The 25,176-nt window shown below is 38.8% G+C and overlaps 1 protein-coding gene and 4 non-coding genes across 5 annotated transcripts; all 5 read left to right on the top strand.

Annotated features, from left to right (window-relative positions):
* The first annotated feature begins 90 nt into the window (after positions 1–90).
* Positions 91–25,176, top strand: NOP58 (NOP58 ribonucleoprotein). The gene is made up of 15 exons (XM_036754923.1): positions 91–407; positions 2,793–2,869; positions 5,716–5,768; positions 7,944–8,068; positions 11,299–11,435; positions 12,984–13,048; positions 14,887–15,021; positions 15,789–15,934; positions 17,436–17,562; positions 18,387–18,550; positions 20,540–20,674; positions 21,821–21,882; positions 22,224–22,369; positions 24,262–24,389; positions 24,887–25,176. The coding sequence occupies exons 1-15, from the start codon at positions 363–365 to the stop codon at positions 24,938–24,940; spliced, it is 1,599 nt and encodes a 532-aa protein (XP_036610818.1). The 5' UTR covers positions 91–362; the 3' UTR covers positions 24,941–25,176.
* LOC118849337 lies at positions 5,865–5,954 on the top strand. The gene has a single exon (XR_005010386.1). It is a non-coding gene; the product is annotated as a small nucleolar RNA SNORD70 (small nucleolar RNA).
* LOC118849338 lies at positions 13,339–13,419 on the top strand. The gene has a single exon (XR_005010387.1). It is a non-coding gene; the product is annotated as a small nucleolar RNA SNORD70 (small nucleolar RNA).
* LOC118849357 lies at positions 15,985–16,068 on the top strand. Its single transcript, XR_005010403.1, has one exon. It is a non-coding gene; the product is annotated as a small nucleolar RNA SNORD11B (small nucleolar RNA).
* On the top strand, positions 17,743–17,825 carry LOC118849356. The gene has a single exon (XR_005010402.1). It is a non-coding gene; the product is annotated as a small nucleolar RNA SNORD11 (small nucleolar RNA).

Below are 25,176 nucleotides of genomic sequence, written 5' to 3'. Positions count from 1 at the left end.
TCGCTTGCTAACAATCAGTCTTCCAGTTTCCGTCGGTCATTCAAAAGCACTAGAACGCGCAAGCGCCTCCCCTCCCGGAAGTGGCGAGCCGCATCCCAGAAGCCCTTGTACCTTCATCCGCTCTCTGCTCTTTCACCTCCCTTACCTTCCCATGAGCTCACGTGTGCCGTGTTCGGAGGTGGTCTGAAGTTTGCGCGCGCTTCGCTCGCCCGGAGTTCTCCAATGCCCCCCGCAGGCTCGGAGCGGTGCGACTGACTTAAGGGGCTCCTGAGGGGCCGCCGCGCCGCTCCCCCGCCCCGCAGTTTCTCCGTGGGATCGGCGCGCGCGGGGGGCCGCCCGGCCTCTCGTACTCCAGCCTCGCCATGTTGGTGCTGTTTGAGACGGCGGCCGGCTACGCCATCTTCAAGGTAGGCCTCTGAGAGGAGGTGGTGTGGGGGCAGCGGCGGGGTCAGGCCCTGGACTGGGCCGGGCCTCGGGCGCGTGGAGCGAGCTGCGGCTTGAGGGTGCCGGGGAGCCGTTTCCCGAGCACGTGGCCGCAGGGGATGCGGAGCCCCGGCACGGGCCTGCGCGCGGGCGGAGCGGGGGAAGGGAAGGGACCGCACGCCCTCGTGGAGCTGCGGGGACTGCCCCTGGTGCGGAAGGTCTGGTGGCCCCGGAGCCCGGGGAGGGCCAGCAGGACCTTCTCGGCCTCCAGCCTCTGTGCCGCGTGCGGGAAACCGACCTACTTTTAGCGTCACTTTTCTGAAGCAAGGTCTGTTGGACTATGATTAGGCGCCGGCTGTGTGCTGCCCCACGACCGAGCTCGTGACCCCCTGGTCTGATTAGTGACTGATTCAGGGAGGGAGGGACCGGTGCGAAGTGGGCAGGCTCGGGCCCGTGGTGGAGAACCCCGAAGTTAGAGAAGAAAAAGCTCATTCCTCCCCCCCCCCCAAACTAAAGAAGGGAAGGGGTGGCACCTTAGTTGGGTGGATTCCACTAATAGTTATAGTAATAACATTTGTATAGCGACTACCATCTGCTAAGCGCTTTACAGTTATTATCTCTTTTGGCTCCGATAACCACCCTGGGAGGTAGCTATTATTATTGATGGGGAATGCATGACCCTCGCCCTTCCCAACTTTGGGAATTCATTCCTCATCATTATTATGAGGAAACTGAGGCAGACAGTGATTAAGTGACTTGCCCAGGGTCACAGTTATTCAGTGTGTGAGGCTGGATTTGAACTCAAGTCTTCCTGACTCCAGACTCAGCACCCTATCCACTGTGCCACATTGTTTATTTAAATACTTAATATGTGCCAGGAACTCTACTAAGCCCTGGGGTTAATTCCATTAGATTGTGAGCTGGAGGGCAAGGATTGTCTTTTGCCTTTCTTGGCATCCCCAGCATTTAGCACAGTGCCTGGCACTTAGTAGGAGCTCATAGTGTTAATTGACTAGATTGAGTGGAAGAGATAAACTAGCTAGCTGGCGAGATGAATGTTTAGATTGCCAAATCATTAACTTCCTTATTAAAATCAGGTTAGTTGAGTAGGGGTTGCATAAAAATGGGTTGGAATTGAATTACTGAATAATTTTTTAAATTCACGTATCCTACCTATATGAGAGTTAGGGGGAAGAACCATTATTTGGTACATTTAAAGAGTAGCTAGGCCAAAATTAGCACAAGCAGCAGGGAAACAATCCACACTTTGTTGCATCTCAGCTTCAGAGGCTGCATTGAGAGCACAGTCATCTGGGAACAAAAAAATCATACATTGGCACTCTCTCCACTTTTCGTCTTGGCTTGTATCTACGTTGAAATAGCCGAAAAGAAACACAAGATTCTCAGATTTGGAGAATCCACCCCAAATGTTCATGTGTACTATTTGTGCTGGACCTGTGGTTTAGCATTCTGAGCTCATATTGGTCTGATCAGCCACAGTTGTCACATTGTAACTTGACTCTAACATAGTGATGTCACTTGGTCCTCTTTGAGAACCAAGGACAACCACCATTTAAAGAGTAGCTAGTCCTACTTAGTACCCACCATCAACTACACTGACCAAATACCCTCCTTTCCCCACCTTCAAAAAAAAAAGCACTTAGAGCAAGAGGGCATGGAATTGTCATTTATTGAGTAATGGTAGAAAGAAAATTTAATTGTGGCCTTTAGTTTTCATCTTAAGACTTTTGGACGCTATGTGGTTGGTCTTCTGTAACAGCAAACTATATCCTTTACATAACATCTTACATCATTCATTCAACAAATATTTCCTGCGTGTTTGCTCTGCGTAATTATCTTTGTCTTATTAATTAAGAATTTAAGGTGATTTGAGTTCTTTGGATTGCGATTTTTTTCAGGGTGGGTAATCTCTCCACAGACACAGATACTTCTTCTGTAATTTAGTACATGGTCAAGACTTGTGGCCAACGTGATATGCCTCTCCAAAATTAGTCAGATTGGACAACAAAAGTACAGTCTGTCATTGAGTTCATATTTGAAGCCTTTCCAGCTTGGAAGAACCTGCTAGAGCTTCCACTTGACCTTTAGCGACCTGGTGTCACCTCCACCATGGGGCTTCAGAATAGGAAATTAGTGAAAGTTTTGGAATATTAAATATTAGTTAATTTACTTGAAAAATAGGACCAGGTGGAGAAGAAATGTGAATGATCCTATATGTATTTATGGAAGAGGGAAATAGTTTCTATTATCCTTATATATATTTTGAAGGGGACAACAACATGAGCATGTAACAGAAACCTTTGCTATATCATTTTTTAAAAAATTAATTTAATTGATCTTTATTCCAGGTTCTAAATGAAAAGAAATTACAAGAAGTGGACAGTTTATGGAAAGAATTTGAAACTCCAGAGAAAGCAAATAAAATGTAAGCATTCTTAGTGGGGGTTTAAGAAAAAAAGGAACTTAACTAATAGTTTGCTTTGCTTTTCCTTAATTTTTATTACTACTTTGCTTATTGCAGAGTTCATTTGAATTCTATTTGTGCTGTTATCTAATGGTCAGGGCAGGGTATAATAACTTCAAAGAACAACATGCCTGGTGTGTAGAGAGATGTCCAGCCTTAGAAATCAGAAGCGGTGTTGGTGGGTAGATCCCTTAGTTTCTCAGTGGCCCAGACCATTCCCTAAAACTAGAAGTTGCTGATCTGCATCACTGGAGGAAGTTTCGAAGCCAGGGAATCTGAAATAACATATCAGGACAGTTTGGGGAGGGCGCGGGGGTTGGGGGGAGTATTCATAGGATGTTTCCTTGAGAAAGCACAGATCTAAGTAGTTACATTTTAAATATAGATTTTGTTGATACTTATGCTATTGACGTTGCCTAGATTTCCCTAGTATGCCTTCCTCCAGAGAGCAATCCAGAGAACTTTTTTTAAGGAAAAAAAAAACTAATCAGTATTGAGAAATACAATATTGTATGAAATGTTTCAGACCCCTTGAGGTGGGGCTCACCCTCCGTCCCTACAAGGGGAGAGGGAAATGAGCTGTCTTTATAAATCTTTGTGTCCAAGTTTGTTATCAGGTATTCCAAGGCTGTACACAAGAGTTTCAAGCTTAAGTGTCATGAGAGCTGCCATACTCCTATCTAAGCTATTTTTTCAAAACAATATTTTTTTTCAGACCTATGCTACCTAGAGAAATGGCTGGTTTAGTGGGTTTTCTGTCTGATCTATAAAGTACTTAAGTTATTCTCCTGTCCGTGATGATCCCTCCTGTTCTGCCATCTTTGTGTTGATTTTGGTATATTCAGATGTTATGAGGTCTTCTCAGAGCCTCATTCAAAGTCCAAGTCAAGGATAGAAAAAAAATCTATTAAAACTTAGATCTTGAGTTCCCCCCATTCCTCCCTGCCTTGCTTGCCCCCCCTTTTTAGGCATGGTGGAATGGCTCACTTAGCTAAATGAATGGGGAACATAAAACTGCTAAATAAACATGATGTCCATATTCATGTTCCTAATTATGGCTGGTTGAGTTAGAAGCATGGAGACTTATTGGGTACTGAAACGAGTTGAAATCTAAATGGAATCAGGATTGAAGCATGTGCTAAGGCATGTTAGAAATGATCTGACCCTTCTACCATCTTAACTGCTTTTGTTCACACTTCTGGCTTAGGCTGTGGAGTCTAGCGATGATAGTAGTTTGTGCTTTTTACAGCATTTTAAGTTTTGCAAACAATTTACATGGATTTAATCCTCAATACAACTCTTGTGATTTGAGCACCACGGTATTACCCCATTTTATAGCTGGGGAAACTAAGATTCAGCAATGAAGTGACTTGACTGAGGTTATTATGGGGTGGTATTTGAGCCTAGATTTTTCCTGACTCCAAATCTAACAGCTTAACCTGTTAGTTTCTTTTTTTGTATCCCCAGGGTTTAACATAGTGTCTGATTCTGGTGGTGCTGAATAAATGCCAGCTGAATTGTATAGTACTTTTTGAGGCCACCTTCTTTGTTCCCTTAGAATACTCATAACCCTGTTAAACAGTTGGGGTAATAGTAGCTACATTTCTGGCTTCTTATCATCTTGGTCCTCAGATGATCCGTGTTGCAAATCACTTAATCCCTGGATTTTACCTCTTCCTGGGGAATGTCTGTAACGTGGAAAGAAAAAGGCTTGAAGTTCTTAAGATCCAACAGAGTGCCGTTAGGCAGCTTAGTGATACAGTGATTAGCGCACTGGACTTGCAGTCAGGAAGACTTGAGATCAAACCTGGCCTCAGACACTGTACTAGCTGTGTGACTCTGGACAAGTCATTTAATCTCTGTTTTCTCAATTTCATCATCTGTAAAATAGGGATAATAATAGCACCTATCTCCCAGGGTTGTTGAGGATAAAATAAGATAACTTGTAAAATGCTTTGCAAACCTTAAAGTGTTATGTAAATGCTATTAGTTATTGATGTCAGTGATTTCTTTTTAAACACTATTGGCTTTTGTAAACTAATTAGCTGTGAGATAGGATCCTAGTCACTAGGCTGTTGTGTATAGCTATTCGCCTGTCACAGCCAGGAAACAAAAAAAGAAAAAGCCCTTTGACATTTGTAACAGGTGCCTTCCATTCACCAGCACAACTTTTTGAGGAGTATGTAATTTTGTATTTATAGTTACAACAGAGGGGCAGCTCTATCCAAATTGCCTCTCTTAAGAGTTCTGATTTGGAACCATAAGACATTCCCTTTTGTACAGTTCTATTTGCTGCTGTTCAAGGAGTTCAGGTCCAGTGGGTCAATGTGGACAAGACTTTTTTGCTACTGAAGTTCTACTCTGGGTTCTCAAACGCTGTGTCAACAGAGCCCAAATTATGGCAACTTTCAGCTAATGGAACAGTTTCCAGTATGGGCTGGCTCAGTGATGGTTCCCTCTTCTCAAGGAAAAATTTTTTGGTACCAGGGCCAAAGGCTATCTGCTGAGTCAGGAAGAAGTTATTATTTTGCATAAAGAAAAGGAGTATTGTATACTATAATGTTAGACCAGCGAATCAGGTTCAGTTAAACCTGAACTATGCTAACTAACCACCAGCAGGTCACTTAGCACCTTTGAGTCTCTTTGTACTCTGTAACAGGAGGATAATGCCTGCAGCATGAGAGATAATGGATGTGAAGCACTTGGCATACTTCAGAGTTCTCCACACAAATACCAGTTACTGGAGGGCAGGACCTAACCAAAGCTAAATTACATTTGTGATAACATGAATATCTTTTTCTTTGCAGAGTAAAACTAAAACATTTTGAGAAGTTCCAGGACACAACCGAAGCATTAGCAGGTAAAAGGAAAAAGGAAGAACCTTGTCTGACTTTATTTTTGTGATCTGGTTTTTGTAGTAAAAGTTTATTTGCATTAGTTAGAATGAATCAGCTAGAGTTGTGTTGTCAGTGATGTACATATGTTGGAACTGAATCTTAAGTGATTTCATTCACCAATTCGTCACTACCGCTGAGACAACACTGAAGTTAAATGAGAAACAATTCACAGAACTGTCTGAATTCTGAAATAAGCATATTTAAATGTGAGAAATATATATTTTATACATAATATATTTCAATGTGATACATTTAGATTGTTTGGACAATTTTCTAAACCAAGTCATATCATGCTTTTCTATTGAGACACTGAAATCTCATAAATGAATTCCTTTAAATTTTTATCCATTCCCTCAATCCCTCTAGTCCTTGCCAAATTGCTTGATACTTTCTAAACATACTCTTAAATGGAAGCTCTGCTGTGTTGATGGTAAATCCTTTTCTGGTATGAATCATCACCTAAACGACTTCTTACTTTGTAAGTCCAATCTGGAGATAAGATGTTAAGCAATGGCTTCCCTTTTTTGTAGGGAAAATTCTAGAATTGAAACTACTCCCTTCAGTTAATCTGATTCAGGAAAACAGCTACTAAGATGTCAAGTGGATTAAGTGATGAGAGTTCGTTAGCCATCAGTTTATAACTCATTTTAAAATAGTGATTATGAATGAAGTATACTAAACAGAATAGTAGAGGCTGAAAATGCCCAGAGGTCAAAGGTAAGACCAGAAAAGCTAAAATTGTTTACTATCACAGAAGCTTTTAAGTTCATTCAGCATCATTTCTTAAGTCCCTTGTGAAAAGGAGAAACCCATATACAAACACACACGTATACACACATGATTAAAATTACAGGAAAACAATGTGTAAAGTACAGTGGTAGATTCTGAGCTGGGGGCAGACAAGTTGAGTTATGTGTTGTGAATAGAATGCCAGTCATGAAGAGCTAGATTTGGATCCTGCCTCTGACAGTGGGTGACCTTGGGTAAGTCACTTAGCCTGTAATGTCTGTATATCCCAGTGATCTCACAGAGTTAAGGCTCAAATAGAGGTCTTACAAGTGCTTTGCAAACTTGAAAATGTGATATAAGTGTCTGTTACTATCATTATTCCGGCTTGACTTGCCCCTGTTATCTTTAGTCTACCCTTTTATCCTCAACCAGTTGGGGCCAGAAGATGCGTATATCCTTTCCTTTCCTCCATAGCTAGGCTGACCTCCACATAAATTTGACCACTCCCCTTCCACACTCCTTCACTCAGCATAGAGCGAACCCCAACCGCCTATCCACCTATCCTCACCGTCCCCAGTAGCCCTTCAGCAAGGTTATAACCTAACTAGACTCCAGCATCAAAAGGGCCATGCTTTATCACCTTGTGGCTTTCTCCAGCCCCAGGTTTCACTAGTGGTTCTGCTTTCCAACCTAGGAGGAACATCCCCCCAGCCCTCTTCCCCATACATATTTTCATACTCTTTGTCATTTTTCGTTGGGGGAATGTGTAATTTAGGATGTAGAGGCATGAATAAGTTTGATGTATGCAACACGTTCAGTTGTTTCAGTCATGTCTTGCCTGAGTTCAAATCTGGCCTCAGACATTTACTAGCTGTGCGACCATGGGCAAATCACTTAACCCTGTTTGCCTCAGTTTCCTCATCTGTAAAATGAACTAGAAAAGGAAATGGCAAGCCACTCCAGTATCTTTACCAAGAAAATCCCAATTGGGGTCATGAAGAATCTGAAACAACTGAACAACAGCAAAGATACATAAAATAACAATCCCTATTAATAGAGTTCAGAAAATTTAATTATTATAAGATGTCTATGATCTCATTATGCAGAAAACTGGAATGTTTTGAAAACCAGAAATCAGTGTTAGGGTAAGCTCTTAATAATAAGTATTTTCCTAATTCTGAGAGCCTAATACAGGTTTTTGACTGAAAGGGTTTACTATTTCATTTAACTGGACCTAAAAGCTTTTCCAAGGACGTAGATTTTCCCTGACATTGAAGCTTCCTGGAAGGAACATTGCTTTGCTTTTAGTAGTATAAATAAATATTTTGCTTTATTTTAGGTTTTTTTTAAATTCTATATTTTTTACCTTTTTTTTTTTTTTTTTTTTTTTTTTTTTACTTCCTAAAAAGCCTCCACAGCTTTGGTAGAAGGTAAACTCAGTAAGAATTTGAAGAAAGTCCTGAAGAAGATAGCTGCAAAAGAAGCCCATGAGCAGCTGGCTGTTGCCGATGCCAAACTGGGGGGTGTCATAAAGGTAAAAGTGGATTTTCTTTTGCCAGGTGGGAGGGTCATTATCATTACTTGATTTCTCTGCCCCATCCCACCCTCCAAAATTAAAAGTCCTTCCCTGTAGCAAATGAGTGTAGTCAAACCAGATCCCTGCCATTGGCTGTGTCTGTTTTCCTTGTTTCTCCTCTCTTCGAAAGAGATGAGAAAAGCACGATTCTCCATTCATCTGCTGGGGTCATGCATGATTGGTCATTGCATTGATGCGAGTTATTCATTCTTTTAGAGTTGTTTCCTTTCCCTATTATAGTACAGCCTATAATACCATACACTGTTATAATACCATACGTTGTTTTCCTGGTTCTTGAATTCACCCAAGTATTCCCAAGTTTCTCTGAATCTCTTTTTTTTTCATTTCTTATGGTAAAATAATCCATTAAATTTATGTTCAAATTGTTCAGTTATTCCTCAGTTGAAGTTTAGCCAGTTTTGTTTTCTGTTTTTAGTTTCATCCACTGCCACCCAACAGCTCATTACGCTGAGTACTTTTTATAGTTTCTCTAGCATAGGTTCCCAAAGTGGCTGATGCCATCCCCTTGAATGCTGGAACAACCTAGGGGGTGGTAATAGCTTCAGTTGCAATTGGGAGTCATTGAATAAAAACAAGGGTGTGGTGGAAGCATAAGGAAAGAAGAGAAGAAAATTTTGAAAAGCCACTTGTACATGTTTCATCTGTCGTGTAACAGAGTTAAAAATGGTAGTGATTGCATTATTTTCCAAATAAACACACAAAATGCAAGTTATAACCAACCAGTGGTTAAGTCCACCAACAGGTCTTAAAAAGCAAGTGTTGGCAGGCAAGCGTCGTTCATTATCGGGAAGTTCAGCGTACATTGGCAGGAATATGTGCATGTAATGACTTGTTTATAATATGGTACTATATGGTTACATGACATAGTATTGCATCATCAAGATTCCAATGCAGGAAAAAAACCTACACATTTACAATAAATTGTTAAATTTAAGATGCATATTTTTTTGTTGTTTTTTGAAATGGTGCAAATTGAAAAAAAAAAAACAGATTTCCAGGGGGTGCTGAGTAGTTTTTTTTTTTTTTTTTTAGAAGGGGGTGGTAAGCCAAGTAAATTTAGGAACTTCTGCTCTAGCAATTCAGGATAGTTGTTTAAATGATTTGTTTTGATAATCCAGGTTTATAAATGTTGGTTTGTCTTCTCCTTCATATTCGTTGTAAAATATACTTTTACCTTTTTCTTAATTATTATGTGAATGTGAAAATGGGGAAAGTTGTATATGTTTCTTACATCTAGAAAATACAGGTGCTTTCATAACTCACTGTAAAAAACTTAGCTTAAATATTAGTGAGTTTCAGATTTATTTTTATATACAATATAGTGTGTTTATATTTTTATATTATATATAAATTTCTATATTTTCCTATACCCCCCACCCCCAAAAATGCAAATCAAACCCTTTTCACTTTGCTTAGCATATAAAAGCCAACCGTAGTTAGTGGATAAAACTGCTTTAGACCTTCAATCCCCCACTTTCTCTGCAGGGAATGAAGCTCAAAAATGACAAACATTCCCCAGATTTTAGTGGTAGGTTTAAAATATTAAGGTATTGTCATAATAAGACAAAGGATAAAGTAATATAGAATATCTTAGTGATAGTGGGGAACACCTGGGTTCGGAAGTCATGTGTTGGAATCTTGCTTTTTGCTGGTTACTACCTGTGTAACCTTAGCTGAATTATTTAAGCTTTGCGGGCCTCAGTTTACTCATCTGAAAAATGAGAGGCTTAGTCCAGATGACCTCTAAAATTCCTAAAATTAATGATTTTATTAGGGCCATTAGCATACTGTACATTTTAACAAGGTTAAACCAAATAAAAGTCTAAAAACCTCCACTGATTTTAGTGACAATTTAAAACACCCCCGTTCAAGAATTTGCCACTCATCTTCATTAATAATTTTATTCAGCATAGTCTGAGGAATATTATTGGTATGCATTATATTTCAAGTTATACCTATAACTAGAATTGTTTTTTATGCAGATTACTTAAAGGTGAGTTTAGGCAACACAGAACTCTCATTTTGCTTTCTGAATTTTCAAGCCACTTTTATTCATATTCACCGTTTGGACACATGGATTGTCTTTATGTACAGTCTGAGATGCTGTTTTTATTTCCCATCCTCAAGCATTCCATGTGTGTTTGTGTTTATGTATCCACAGGCCTAATTCCCAAGGTAAGAACTGTAGGTGGCATACTTGTCCCTGATACTCACCTGACAGACAAGCTATCTTGAGGCAGTTATGCCACCTGGTGGTTGGTTCATAGAAGAGATATTGTGGTTTGCAGGTGAATTCCTGAGTGACCAGGGATGTTGGGAAACTTCCTGTACTTCTGTTTGTAGGTTTAAGAACCAGTTAGCACTGCTAGCCCCTAACTGGATGCTGTTTAAAAGGACTAGGAAGTGGGCAAGTACCACTCTCCCCTGAGAGTTATGGTGTGTGACCACAGTGACTAGAAGTACCCGACTGACTCTTCCCAGAGTGGACAATCTTCTGTTTCAGCACTGTCTGTAGGTGGCTGTGGGGGTGTAGTTAGTATGTATTTACCCAGTCATAATCAGCTTGAAGACACCATCCTACTGACAGAGACTCACATCTTCCCTCAATTTGGTGTATTTCATTGAGCTCTGGTTACATGACCTTGCCATAATGGAGTCAGCACCCCACAGAAACTGGCAGAACAGAACATAGATTTACCACAAAGCTGTGCACCCACATTTACACTACAGTAGAGACCTTTCTGAACTCAGGAGTTCAAAAGAAGACATAGTTATGGCCACCTCTTAAGTCACTTAATCCTATTTGCCTCAGTTTCCTTATTTGTAAAATGTGCTGGAAAAGAAAATAGTAAATCACTCCAGTATCTTTGCCAAGAAAACACCAAAAGGGGTCATGAAGAGTTAGACACACCTGAAAAGTAACTGAACAAGCTAATCTACATATACATATAACAATGAGCATCCATACGAAAACACCTCTCAGGAAACATTTAAGTGCCTACTATGCAGCATATCCTGTGCTAAATATATACAGATCTTGTATATTTCCGTGCGTATGGATGTGCGCTGGTGATAAGGATTATTAACCAGTGATCTGTGTGTTGTGAAATATTGTTGGAAAATTTACTCTATTGCATAATTAATTTTTCATGATTTTCTTTCTGTAGGACAAACTGAACCTCAGTTGTATCCATAGTCCTACTATAACTGAACTGATGAGGGGAATTCGCTCCCAGATAGAAGGGTTAATCACTGGTCTTCCATCTCGGGAAATGGCTGCCATGTGTCTAGGATTAGCACACAGGTGAGTTTTGTTTGTTCTTAAGCAGCCTTTAATGCCTATAACTGCTTTATAACATAATTCTTGATCTAAAGACTGAAATTTAGAAAGGGAAATTACCACAAGGAGAGAAGACTGGAACTTAGAAAAATCTTTTTCCTCCTCACCTATACGTAAGGAGGGAACATGTTAAGAGAGAAATTTCTCATTATGGGGAGGGGACCCCTCAATTTGTAGTGCTTTTTTTTTTTTTTAAATATGGATTGTTTCCGTGTGACTGGGAGTTTGATTTTCTTTTGCGATCTTCATCTTTGAATCACATTCAGAGTCTTTTTTTTTTTGTCCATACATCTTCATTTTCTCCTTTATTGGCTCCTAGCTCTACCAAAGGATGGCAGATAGAATATTAAGAATTGGGAGGAATCTAAGGACACCAAGTCCAACTGGTTGCCCCCAGGAGAAATCCTTTTTTATTATTATTATTATTATTATTATTTTTTTGGAGGAGAGAGAAGGGAAGGTGGCAATTGGGGTTGAGTGACTTACCCAAGGTCATATAGCTAGCAAGTGTCAAGTGTCTGAGGCCAGATTTGAACTCAGGGCCAGTGCCCTACTCACTGCACCACCCAGCGAACCCAGAAATCTCTCCTCAACATCTTTAATAGGTAGTTATCCAACCTGTTCTTTCATCCTTCCTGAGTTTACTTTGTATCATATTTAACTGTGTAGGTGTTAAATGTCCCCAGTAGAATGTAGGTTCCTTAGGTGCAGGGAATAGTTTGTTCCTTGTCTTTACATTTGCTACTTACACATAGTAAGTAATTAATGAATCTTTGTTGAATTGAGTTTAGATTTGTATATTTGATTACTGATTAGAAGCCTAAGCTACCTAGTGAATGGATCCTTAACACTAAGAACGGTGGTGGGATTCAAATAAATTAACAACCAGTTCTCTGCCCTAATGACCGTTTTGTTTTGAGGTTTGTATCCAATGCTGTGTCCAAAATTAATCTGCCCTCATTTGGTTTTTAATTTTTAAATGTTTGCAAAAGAGACCCTTTTTCTGGGAAGGGACAAAAGGTGGGCAACTCTTTTTGTGAGTATGAAGTAAATGAACACAGCATTGTATACAAAATTAAAAAAGTAAGGAATGTAAATTTGCTCCCACCTTAGAGAGAACCCTGATTACAATTGCCATTTTAACAACCAGTTCGCCAAACTCAACATAAATTTAGGTATTGGTTCAACCAAACCAGTGCAACCCAGCTGAATCCCACCTCTGACTAAGATGCTGTTATCAGATTGATTTTTATGTGTACTTCATAGAAGTGTGCTGTGTATCAGCATCATTGCCATCGGCCTTGCTAATAGGAACAGGACAATTTTAAAACAGCTTTTTATTAACATTGTGGGTGGGTCACAGTATAACTGCAGAAGCTGGCAGGATATGGTGCGAACTATGGGCATGCTTTCTCTTGTCTTATAGGTGTTGTTTTCTATTAATAAATCCTGGCAATAAGATTACAAGGAAATGCTTTTTCTGGAGAATAATTACTTCATTGGTTTTCACAGCCTCTCTCGGTATAAGCTGAAATTTAGCGCCGATAAAGTGGACACCATGATTGTTCAGGCAATCTGTAAGTACAGTATGCAGAGCTTTTTTTCTTGATTACTCTATTCCATGCATTATGATATAGTGGAGAGAGCTCATGGATGGAGGCCACAAAATCTGGTTTCTGTTCCTGGCTTTACTACAGGTTAGATTTGTGATCTTGGCAAGTTCCTAGACCTCATCTCATTCATATATGAAATGAGGGGATTAAACTCTAGTGTCCCAGATGTAAATGTTTCATTCTCCTATTTTACTAAGAATATTCTACAATAGGTCATTTTCATTACATGTTTTGATAGACTCTTTAATTTCCCATGTTTTGTTGTCAGTGATGGAGTTTTGTTGAATGAAAATAAATGATTTGACATTCGTCACTACCACTGAGACAACAGGGAAGATAACAATATGTTGGCCCTCTACTTGTCAGAGAGAAGACATAATGCTTTTAGGAAGTGTTAGTTGTATTGTGGTGCCCTAGAGAATAGCATAATGTTCAATCCTCTAAGTGTACGAGGAGAATTGTGTTTTTTAGTTGGGAGGTTTTAAACTGTTTGAAAAGAGTTCTAAGACTTTTTGCTTTTCCCAGCAATTTGTTTGCAGCTTGTTTTTGCTTAAGTTAAAATGTGGGTTTGTACAGTGATGCTAATGTGGACACAATGTTGGCTTTAGAAATAAAAAGGAAGAAAGAATGAAAGTAGTATTCGGATAACTCAAGAAGGGGGAATAAAGGTATAGGTAATAAATAAATAAAGGAATAGGTAATAAAAATAAACTTAATTGATCTTACATTTCATGGATTACTTCATCCCAATTTATAAGACCTTCTGTGGTTCAACCAATGTGGTATTAGGCTTTTTAGGTAGCAACAAAAAGGGGGAGAAATAGTATTGATATACAAGAATGAGTTTGGCAATATTAGATAAAGCAAAGTTCTGTATAGCTAAGAAGACACATGAGAAGTTTCTCAAGCCCACAATAGTAATACTGATAAAGAACCAAAGAATAGGTCATGTCCTAGAGGAATTTAATAGTTCTTAATGTTAGATAGTTGTAAATACTGACTTTGAACAAAAATACCCATTAAAACAAGTATTGTTTATATTTAAAGTCACTTTTGACCTACAGAAAATAGATTTTTATGGCTTGTTCTTTTGCAAATTTAGTAATACACTAGAAATTACTACTGTTAATATTCTAGAAAATATCTCTATTCAGTTTTTTTTTTAAACCTGACTTTTTTCCAGCAGTCACCTACCTTCTTGCCCATCTTTTGTGCCTCAGAAGTTAAGAGTGAGGTTGCCACAAGTAACAAGGAGCAAAATGCAAAACAAAATACAAATCTATAGTCCCACTCAGTGTGGAGCACAGTCAGGAATGCTTTCTTGCAGGGAGAGAGAATTCTTAGCTAGAGTAGATGAAGGAACTTGGGTATAATCTAAGATTAGAGCCTTTGTTTGATAAACAGATTTATTTAGTACCTCTCAGTCAGGTTTGTTTGTTTTTTTTTTTAAGTGAAGTAAAACTCCACTATTCTGTCAAGGCTATTTTCTCTGATGGCTGGGAAAGAAGGCTTTTTTGATTGAGAAAGCAAAATGAACAGCCTAAAAATTTCAAGAGTAATTTATAATATTTAAGTGGTTATATTTATACCTTTTAAAAATTGATCTTTTGTTTTTATATAATCTTCACTTCCCAATATATCCCTCCCCTACCCAAAAGAGCCATCTCTTACAACAAAGGGGGAAATGGTTTAGCAAAAGTGAATGCAGTGTTCATTACCAATTGTCTCCTAGCTCTGCAAAGCAATTCCATTTAATGGTGTTGATATATTTCTTTCTTTTCTTTTTTTAAAACCTGTTACAGCTTTATTAGATGACCTGGATAAAGAACTAAATAACTACATTATGCGATGTAGAGAATGGTATGGTTGGCATTTCCCTGAATTGGGAAAAATCATTACAGATAATTTAACTTACTGCAAATGTTTGCGGAAAGTTGGTGAGTGAATTATTTATTACTTATCCTTTTGGGCAAGAACAGTCGTTAAAATTTAACCATTGATTCCAATAGTATGCACTGGCATTAAAAAATCTGTGATGTATCTCTAAATATCATGTTTGGGATAGGGAGGGACTGGGAATTACTCTGACTTAGGCTTTGATTTGGGGATCGTTTTGATCAACTGTGATTTTTTTTTTCATCACTCCTACACACAACAAAGAATGTCTATTATTGATTCTTGTGGTCAGCTTGCAATTTACATAGGCCAGATAAATGCTTTAAAAGAAGCTTCAAATTGTTTAATAGGGAAGCAAGGGGAGGATTGTTTATGATATGTGGAAGTTACTTGCTTGAGTTTGACTCTTTGTGTGGCTTCATGATGCATTAGCGTGTTACAATAGAATATCCTGCCACCACTTGGCTCACTGCAGCACATTCTGAGCTTTTATCTCTTGGAAGTATATAGGTCTGCTTTTGCCAAAATAAACATTCTCCTGTGTACCATCTTACACTCTCAAACAGAGAGTTTTGTTTTGCCCTTGTTCCCTAGAATATGTTTTTTAAATAAATACAAAACTGGAAAATCTCAAGTATATCTAAAGCTATGTCATAAGAGGGAAAACCATAGAGCCACATTTGTTCACTAATTTCTTGTTTTGTATTGTCATTTGGATCATTATCCATTTTTATCTTTAACCTTTTGATGTAATATTGTTTGCTTATCTTTCTGCCAATCATTGATTTTTTTTCTTCCCTCCCCCCAGGAGACAGGCAGAACTTTGCTTCTTCAGATCTTTCTGAAATTTTATCAGAGGAGGTTGAAGCTGAAGTGAAAGCAGCTGCAGAGATTTCTATGGGAACTGAAGTTTCAGAAGAAGATATAAACAATATCTTACACCTCTGCAACCAGGTAAAGCAATTCTAGTGATTGCTCAGCCAGGAAGTTATCAGTCACAACAATGATGGCAGTGATGATTTTATATTGATTCTCACCTGATATATAAATATGAGGGTTTGCAGTCACTACCTCATCTGATGCCATCTTACGTAAGCTGTTGCCATTTTTCCTCTTTATAGCTTCCAAAGGATGTCCAGAGAGTGGTCAAAAGGCAATTTAGAGGGAGAAAGAAGAAAAAGTAAAAGGGAGCCATGTAATCCACAATCTAGATCATCAGCTTTAGAATAGTAGTGATTGGTATTGGGAGGTAGGGGGCAAGGGGAGCAATGTAGAACTGTGGGGAAAGTTCTGGATTTGGAGCCAGAAGTCTAAATCCCAGGTCTGGCACTGTGTGACTTTGTGGGGAAAGTCACTTAACCTCTCTTGGTCACCAGGAGTTTGAATGGGATGACCTCTAAAGTCCCTTCTACATCTCAAAGCCTATTTCATGCTCTTACCACACTCCTCCAAGTAACAATTCTTTGGTTATACACATTATGCAACAGTCATTTCCCTTGAAGATATGCAGCAGTCTTAATTTAGAAGAAAATATTGTTGCTGAAGTAGAAAGTTTAATTTGAATACACTTGGTAAAAATACAGTTTAATAGGAAGCTGACTCCATAAGAGTGCTTTAAAGGTCTGGACTTAGCTGCTTGTTAACAGATTCAAGTCCCAGATGCTTACATTCGGGCCAAACTTCCCAAATCACAAAGGTATTTCACAATTAAACCTAAAAGTTTGCCTTTTTCCTCTCTGCCACTTACGTGGACTTTTCTTATCCTACCATTATTGGGCCTCCCTGCCACTTGATGTATGACCACCCTGGATCATATTAGTTCTACATTATTATTTAATAGTGTCTTGTGTATATGCCTCAGACCAAGGAATATTTTTGTTTCTCTCTTTTTTCTTTTTTTCATCCGGACCCTGTGATTTTATTGAAGAGTTTCTTTGGTGAAATATTGATCAGCAATTCTTTTCTAGTTTCTAGAACACTGATATAAGTAAGTTGCCCGAGGTCGCGCAGCTGGTACAGGCAGAGGCAGGGCCTGAACCCAGGCCTTTCAGAGTCCTGTGCTGCACTCGCTTGTCTCTTCTTCCAGGAGTTGTTGTTGAGTGCGTATAATACTTTACAAAGCAGGAGAAATAAGGCCGACTTCTCTATAGAGTACTGAACTTTAGGACTCAGGAACCGTTTTTTTTAATGTATATGATTTCACTTGTGTTTCGTGTAGATAGCCTTTTACATGTGCAGACGTGTGTGTGCGTGTATAATAAACTTATGTGTATGTAGATATTACTTCATTTTAGATACATAGCTATAATACATACCATCGCTAGTCAGATTTTAAATTTAAGGCTAGGGACTGTGTATTCCTTTTACCATCTCCGTTTTTAATTTTTAGCTCTACCGGAGCAGTTTGTTAGGACGTATTTAACCTTTTTCTTATGCACACTTTTTTTTTTACCAGGTGATTGAGATCTCAGAGTATCGAAACCAACTGTATGAGTATCTTCAAAACAGGATGATGGCCATAGCCCCCAATGTGACAGTCATGGTCGGTGAGCTAGTTGGAGCTAGGCTTATTTCTCATGCAGGCAAGTTATTGTCATTTGAATTTTTTTGTGTGTCCTCGCTTTAGCAGTAAGCATTCCAGAGCTTTCTTAGAGCTCAAACTTGTAGTGAGACACAAGAAAAGCTACTGGTTTTTTTTTGTTTTGTTTTGTTTTTTTTTTAATTTAATTCAGTCCTGTGGGTATTCAAGACTGAGGGTTGAAGTGTTCTATGATGATTTTAATTGGTTTGCCTGACTTCTTTTCAATAATGAGGACAACTCTAGTCACTACCTCTTCTGAGACACTTCTGACCCTTTGTTAGATTGGATTAGAAGCTTGTGACATGACTCCTACTTTGGTTGTTGAATAGCACTGAGAGGTAGACTAGAACTTTGCATTAACACCAACCACCTAGTAAAATTAAAGATAGAACATTCATGTTAGGATCCAGTGGGATTTAGTTAGTGAAATACAGAAGGACTTCACTGATAGCCATTGGTTAACTGTGCCAGTCCACAGCACTGAACTCAGGGATGATGGGAGAGTGAGGTTCCAGTGTAGTAACTAAAAGGGGATAATTAGTATTCTTATTCTAGACTTGTGCAGATGTTACCCTTGGTTAAAATTGTTCATTCAAACATAGCCTTTTTCTCTTCGTCTGTTCTTTGTATGCGATAAATTTAAATGCTGCCAGTAAAGGATTTGGTGTTTTACCTCTTATTTTTAAACAGTTTTAGAAAAGGACATATACACACTGTGCTACAAAATATTTATACAGGCTTTCAGTGACTTGACCATTCGTTTTTAGTTCAAGGCTTCACACAATTTACATGTTTAATTGTATACAGTTGGTAACCTTCTTCTAGGTTCCCTTTTGAATTTGGCCAAGCATGCGGCTTCTACCGTGCAGATACTTGGAGCTGAGAAGGCCCTCTTCAGAGCCCTGAAGACGAGACGGGACACCCCTAAATATGGCCTAATTTATCATGCGTCCCTTGTGGGCCAAAGCACCCCCAAAAATAAAGGAAAAGTGAGTTACTGTTTGTTGCTCAAATATCTGTTTCTCAAGAAAGGTTCACAAAAATTTCTTTACTTCTAGGTAATTTCTCGCTCCATTGTTTGCCATCATATAGCAAGTATCTTTATCTCAGCTATTGCCTCCTTTACTGTGCAAGTGGAGAGGAGATCGCAACTTGTTATGGAATGAGAGATATGTTAGGAGCATTTCTGAGGGGAGAAAAACTCAGGCAAATATAATTAGCTGAATTTTTCCGTAGGTAGGTAGAGACACCTTGTTGTAAAAGAGCTTATAAGGCAACATTTTGTTATGCTGAATCCAGTATTTTTTTCAAAATCAACAGTTAGTAAATGGGAGTAAAGACATGGTCCATTGCTGACTGTCATAAAAGTCTGCTCCCTAATGCCCTAATTGAGGATTCCTTTGATCCATATATAAATGACTTGTGCAGATTTTGTATAGATGGAAGAGAAGGCTTATGTGCCCATAGTTTCCTTGTTTTAGTATTGCCAAGGTCCACAGTGCTTACGCAGTTGTTTCGTACCTTCAGCATGGATCAGTCTCTTTTCTCCTTCTTTCGCTCGTTAGTGCCGTTTCTATAGTATATTTTCCTGGGTGCAAATAAGACAAGATCAGGATAGTAGGCAAAAATGTGACATGCCTGCATAGAGCTGATGGTTTACATCAGAGTAACGAAGGAAATTGCCAGGGGAGGAGTGAATGGAGTGCCATCTATCTTGGTGATAAGAACACTGAACAAGGAGTTTGGGACAAAATTTTAAATCTTAACTCCAACACTGGGTGTAACCTTAGGCACAAGCTGGTCAGTCTCTAAACATGTGGTGGTTGGGGAATGAAGGATGCTTTGTAAACCTTAAAGTGCCATAGAAATCTGGATGCATTTTAGAGGATGAGTTGAAGAAAGTCTAGGGCAGACAGATCCTTGAGGTAGAAACAGAAAGGGTCGGGCAAAGGGAGCAATTAGCGAGGTAGAAGAGCCAGGAATGTCTAGGAGCACAGACTCAGTGATGAGAGTTTTAGAGAAGGCAAAGAAAATGAGGAGAAAAAGGCCAGTGGTATGAAAGTATTTTCAGTAGAGTGGAGTCCAAAATCAATCGAAGTAGTTGGTGCCAAAGGAGGGGCTGTGGGTGTTATCCATATTTTCTTCATATGATTGTAGTATATGAAGGGGAGTAGAAATATGAAATGTTAGCTAGATAGCCTAAGGGGGGGGTCAAGGGAAGGTTGTTTTAGGATTAAAGAAACCTTAGAAAGTTTGTAGGTAGATAGGAATAAGCCAACTGAAGAGCAGGACATTGACAGTGGAGGAGAGGAACTATGGGCAAAGGAGGAACAAGGTGTAGGAAGTGGTACCTGTAGAGTTGGAGGATAATCCAGTAGTATGGAGCACCCATTGGTGGTTATAGAGCAGATATTTGTAGTTGGTGGAATCCACGGGGTTATTACTTTGCTCCCAGAAGCAGCAGAGTAGAGAAAATGGATATGGAGGTGCTAACTACTAAGGAGGTTCACAAGGCAGGAGCAGTGGAAGGATGGGTAAGAGATCAAGGGTTGCTGGGACAGTCTAGTGTAACACTCAAGGGGGTAGGGTAGGCCATGGGGTCCGTGTTGAGGAAAAGGAACCAAAGGTCAAGGCACTAGAGGTCATACTAGGATGGAGAATGTGACAGGCACTCTGTGATGACCAGTTTTCCAAAAATGGAGTTTTAGAAGGTCTGGATCTTTGTAATTCTGAGAGGCAATAGAGCCATATGTTGGGAGCATGGAGTAAAGTGGAAAGAGAACTGGTAAATGAGGCTGAACAACTGTGTCATCCAGTTGCTGTTGCTACAATCAGGTATTCAAGCCCCCGTTGGGTCATGTCAGAACATGGGTTAGACTAGGTCCTACTCACAGGTTTGAGAAGTGACAAGAAGAATGTGGAGAGGGCAGAGTAACTATGTGTCGAATGAGTGTCCTTCTCCTCTGTGTCTCTTCCAGATTTCTCGAATGTTGGCAGCCAAAACTGCTTTGGCTATCCGTTACGATGCTTTTGGAGAGGATTCTAGTGCTGAGATGGGAATTGAGAACAGAGCCAAATTAGAAGCTCGGCTGAGGCATTTGGAAGAGAGAGGGGTAAGAACTATGTCCTTGCTAACATTTGAACAACAAAACAGGAAGATTACCAGGGGAAGAGGGTAATTTTCAGTTTTAGTACATTTTAATTAAATTTAATTTAGTACTTTTTAATTAAAGAGTTGAGGCCCCTAAAAAGGGCAAAGAACAAAATAGAATTTTAAAATGCTTGTACCTGTGTAGATCACTGTACTTTCTTGAGCTTTACTAAAGCTTGCTACTAGTTCACAATTTTAAGAAATGAGTGATATTTTTTATGCTAAACCTGCTCAGTCATGTGATTCTTTGTGTATATATTTATTTGTGTGTGTATGCATGTGTGTGCGTGTGTGTGTGCGCGTGCGTGTGTGTGTTTAAATAGTAAGAGACTAGGAGCAGTTGATGAACTAGAATTATCCTGGAATTCTACTCTTGAGTCTAGAAGGATTTCTTCTTTTCTATATTGTGTCTAATAAAAACCAAGTACATGGTATGATGAAGAGTACCTGATATCAGAATCAGGAAGACCTGGCTTCAAATTCCATTTCTGGCATTTGCTAACCTGTGACCCCAGCAGGGGATGGTGGGGAGAGTGTTTATTAAGTGCCTACTTTGTGTTGTCCCCAGCACTTTGCTAAGCACTTTACAGATAGTGTATCACTTGATTGTCACAACAGCCCTTGGGAGTGCTATTATCACCATTTTACATAAGAGGAAACTGAGGCAGACAGGTTACATGAGTAGCCCAGGATCACATAACTGCTAAGTGTCTGGGGCCAGATTTGACCTCTGGTCCTCATGACTCCAGGCCTCCAGCACCCTATTCACTGAACTACCCAATTGTCATAGAGACTTAAACTTTCTGAGTTTTACTTTCCTCATCTGTAGAATGGAGATGAAAATACTTACCACACATGATTATTGCAAGTCCATTAATTGTTTTGTAAACCATAAAGCAGTATATAAATTACAGTCATTCACTGTTTGGAAAAGGTTAACCCAATCCTCCTGTGTCCCTTGTGGGCCTTTTTTGTGTGACTTCAAGAAGCAATTTAATTGGACACTGGACTATAAAAGTGTACAAGGACAGAGATAATATGGATGAGTGAGATTGTAAAAACCTGAACGAACAGTTTGATTGTGGGTGACTGTTCTTTTGCTTTTCAGATAAGAAAAATCAGTGGCACAGGAAAGGCATTAGCAAAAACAGAAAAGTATCTCCATAAAAGGTAGGTGAGCAGGTGCTCATTGCGTTTGGGGAGGGCTCAGCTGTACCTCACTGAAAGCTTACCTGCGCCTTGTCAGTTTAGAAGGAGATCTTAAGATGGTTTTGTGCCATCATGGCTCCTAAAGGGGGAAACATTGATTCGGCTAGCTCACCACCATTCAAGTGTTAGATTTGCTTGAGAGGTTCGTTTTGATATTTAACTCATACATCTCCCAAAATATTTCAGATGCAAGTTGTATCACATTGTAATGTTGAAGCTGGCATTATGCTGCCTTGTACAGAATTCTAAAAAGATTGCTAAATATCTGTAGCGCTTGATGAAATTACTTGACTCTCTTTCAGTGAAATAAAAACTTATGATCCGTCTGGTGACTCAACTCTTCCAACATTGTCTAAGAAACGCAAGTTTCAAGAAGTGTCAGAAGAACAAGATGATGAACCGAAGGTTGAGGTGAAAGCAAAAAAAGCCAAGATCGTGGAAGTTAAAGGTTGTTTTGAACTTCTTCTTTTGTCTAATCTATACTTGAGTTTCTTTGTTGATTACAGATTCATGATCTGGGAGAAGTATTTGGCTTTGAAAGACAAATAGGCAATTCCTTTGGACATCTGAAAGAGAGTTGCATGTTTTGAGGGTGGATGGTGTTAAACTAGCAAACGAAATATTTACTAAATACTTAGGTCATCTTTTAAAGTATCTAACAATGCTGATATTAAGAAGCAGGGGAAACCTTCAGGTCATCTCCTAATTATATCTCCAAATTTATAAAAGAACAACTGATCCTGACCCATAAGGAAGGTGTCATTAAATATTTATGTGTGATTGCTTTTGTATTCCAGTTACTTCTCATTGTTGGTAAAATCAAATTGTGCCAGGGTTAAGATGCTTTCTGTTTGTTACCGATTGTTCCTTTTGAAGTATGAAACTAATTTTAGTCACTGTCTTCTCTGAGATTTTGTCTAAGCATGTCACTTAAAAAAAACTTCACATCCCCACATCAGTGAAGTCTCCAATACACCAACATATGTACTAGACATTTTTACAGATGAAGGAATGAAGAGGTGAGCAGGTACATGGGTGAGACTAATATGTAGGCCGAAAGTCAGATTCCAGACTGTAAATACAATACTTGGGTAGTTGGTACTCTCTTGCACTTTCTTGAGCCATTTACACAGCCTGTGTACCAAGAAAGAAATATGAAGGCTAAGCAGAAGGGGGGAGCAGGCTAAGTTATCTGAATTTTAAGTTTGCTTAGATAATAACAATTTAGATGTGTTCAACATTTGAATTGGGCCACCTTGCAAGATAATAAGCTCTCACTAGCACATTTTCAAGAAGTAGGTAGATATCCATCCATTAATTCTGTTGTAAAGCAAATTTCAGTGAGAGAAACAGATTGGACTAGAATCACATGACACCTGAGCTTCATTGCATGTTTTATGTAGGAAAATGTATGCTGGTGATAGATTACTACTGGTTTTTTGTTTGTTTTAATACTCAAGCCATTTGTCTGAAATAGACCCCAAGGAAATAAAAGAATTTAAGCATCTCTGTTCTGGAATTTAGAAACTTGTATAAGTACAGAAACAAAATGATAAAACCCCATTTTCTCTGCTGGGGAAGGAAATAACTGAGCATCATTCTTTGTGATAGTTACTATGCCTGTGAAATACTAATTAGTATCCCTATCTCAGTTCTTGGAATACAGGATTTTGATCTATTGCTGCCAGAACCTTAGAGCATAACAGGACAAAGCATGCTGAAGTTACTCATATCCTTCAGGGAATCAGCTGAGTGAAAAAATACAAGACTTTGTAATAATCCAGGGACTTTAAATATAATTGTAGTGTTCTGGGCTTAGTTCAGTTGATTAGAGCTGGGTACTTGTGATGTCAAGGTTTGTAGTTAGGACCCTGTAAAGCTTAGCCAATTTTTAATAGAGAAACTCTTTGAAAGTCATGAACTGTCACTTATCCCTGTCTTTTAAGTGTGTGCCCCAGAGGGAGCAAGAATGGGTCTTCAGTCCATCACCAGAAAATAAGAGTGCTATAAGCACAAAAAGCTCATCTACATTACTGGCTCTTTTACAAAGTCTGAGGAAGCTGCTTCATGTTGCTCTCTGTAAAATGAAGAAAGTTGATGGTTTTTCTGGCATCCTAGGGTTCACATGAAAAAGTAAAGCAATGTCTTTTAGATGCTCCCCTTTTTTGGCTGCAAGGCACCTGAAGGCATTGAGGTCCATTGTGACAGGAAGAATTCTGAGAAACATCACACCATCAGTTCATCTCTCTTGGCCTCATTGAAAAGTGAAAATTGAGCTACAGGATTAGGAAAGTTTCTTAAATCCAGTATTCTGTGTTTTTTTTTTTTCATTCTTTACAGAGGAAGAAGAAGAAGTAGAAATTGATTCTGCAAAGAAGAAAAAGAAAAAGGATAAAAAGGAAAAAAAGAAGAAAATAAAAGAAGAAATTCCTTCAGAGGTGGAGCCATCCACTAGCATAGTGATTGAAGTATGTTTCAAGTTTAATTACCACATTTTTTTCTGCTTGTGAAAACAAGTCTATCTTTAAATCATTATACAGTGGTATCATAAGCAGCCACAACTTGATATCCTCATGGTACTTATATTTGCAAAAGTATTGCTTTGTGGGTGATTATTTTACTGAGGGTTTGGGATAGAATGGGGTTAGTTTATATAGCCCCTGAGCTAAGAAATGGCTTTTACATTTTTTTAATGCAATAAATTATTTTAAAATGTAAAGATCATTCTTAGCTCAGGAGCTATACAAAAGGAGATTGTCAGCCAAATTTTGAGCTGTAGTTTGCAAACTCCCTGAAATACGAGAGAAGAAGGGAGGTTTTTGGTTGAGTTTGTGATGTCAGATTTTCATATATGATTAAGGTTCGTTTATACAGATTTTTTTTTAATATTTGTTAGCATAAATTGATTAATACATGTTTTCAGAGCTCATTTAAAAAATTCTGCATCCTGTTTAATTATTTTCAGAGTCCAGAAAAAAAGAAGAAAAAGAAAAAAAAGAAAGATACTGTGGACCAATGACATGAAGCAGCTTAAAGTTTTGACAACTTGAACAGATTTTCCTTCCAATTCAGCTTGGCACATGCCAGAGATGGTCTTTGAAATATCAGGACAGGAGAACAAAACAGTTAGTTATCTACCATGGCTCTCAATCTTGAACGGGACACTTAATTTTTTGACATTTTCTCTCATTTAAAAAAACAAAAACCCTTCCATTTACTAGAGTCTTTGATATACAAGTAAAGATATTTTCTTTG

The sequence above is a fragment of the Trichosurus vulpecula genome, chromosome 4, assembly GCF_011100635.1.
Source record: "Trichosurus vulpecula isolate mTriVul1 chromosome 4, mTriVul1.pri, whole genome shotgun sequence".
In the NCBI taxonomy this organism is placed as follows: domain Eukaryota; kingdom Metazoa; phylum Chordata; class Mammalia; order Diprotodontia; family Phalangeridae; genus Trichosurus; species Trichosurus vulpecula.
This window is presented reverse-complemented; position numbering and strand designations above follow the sequence as displayed.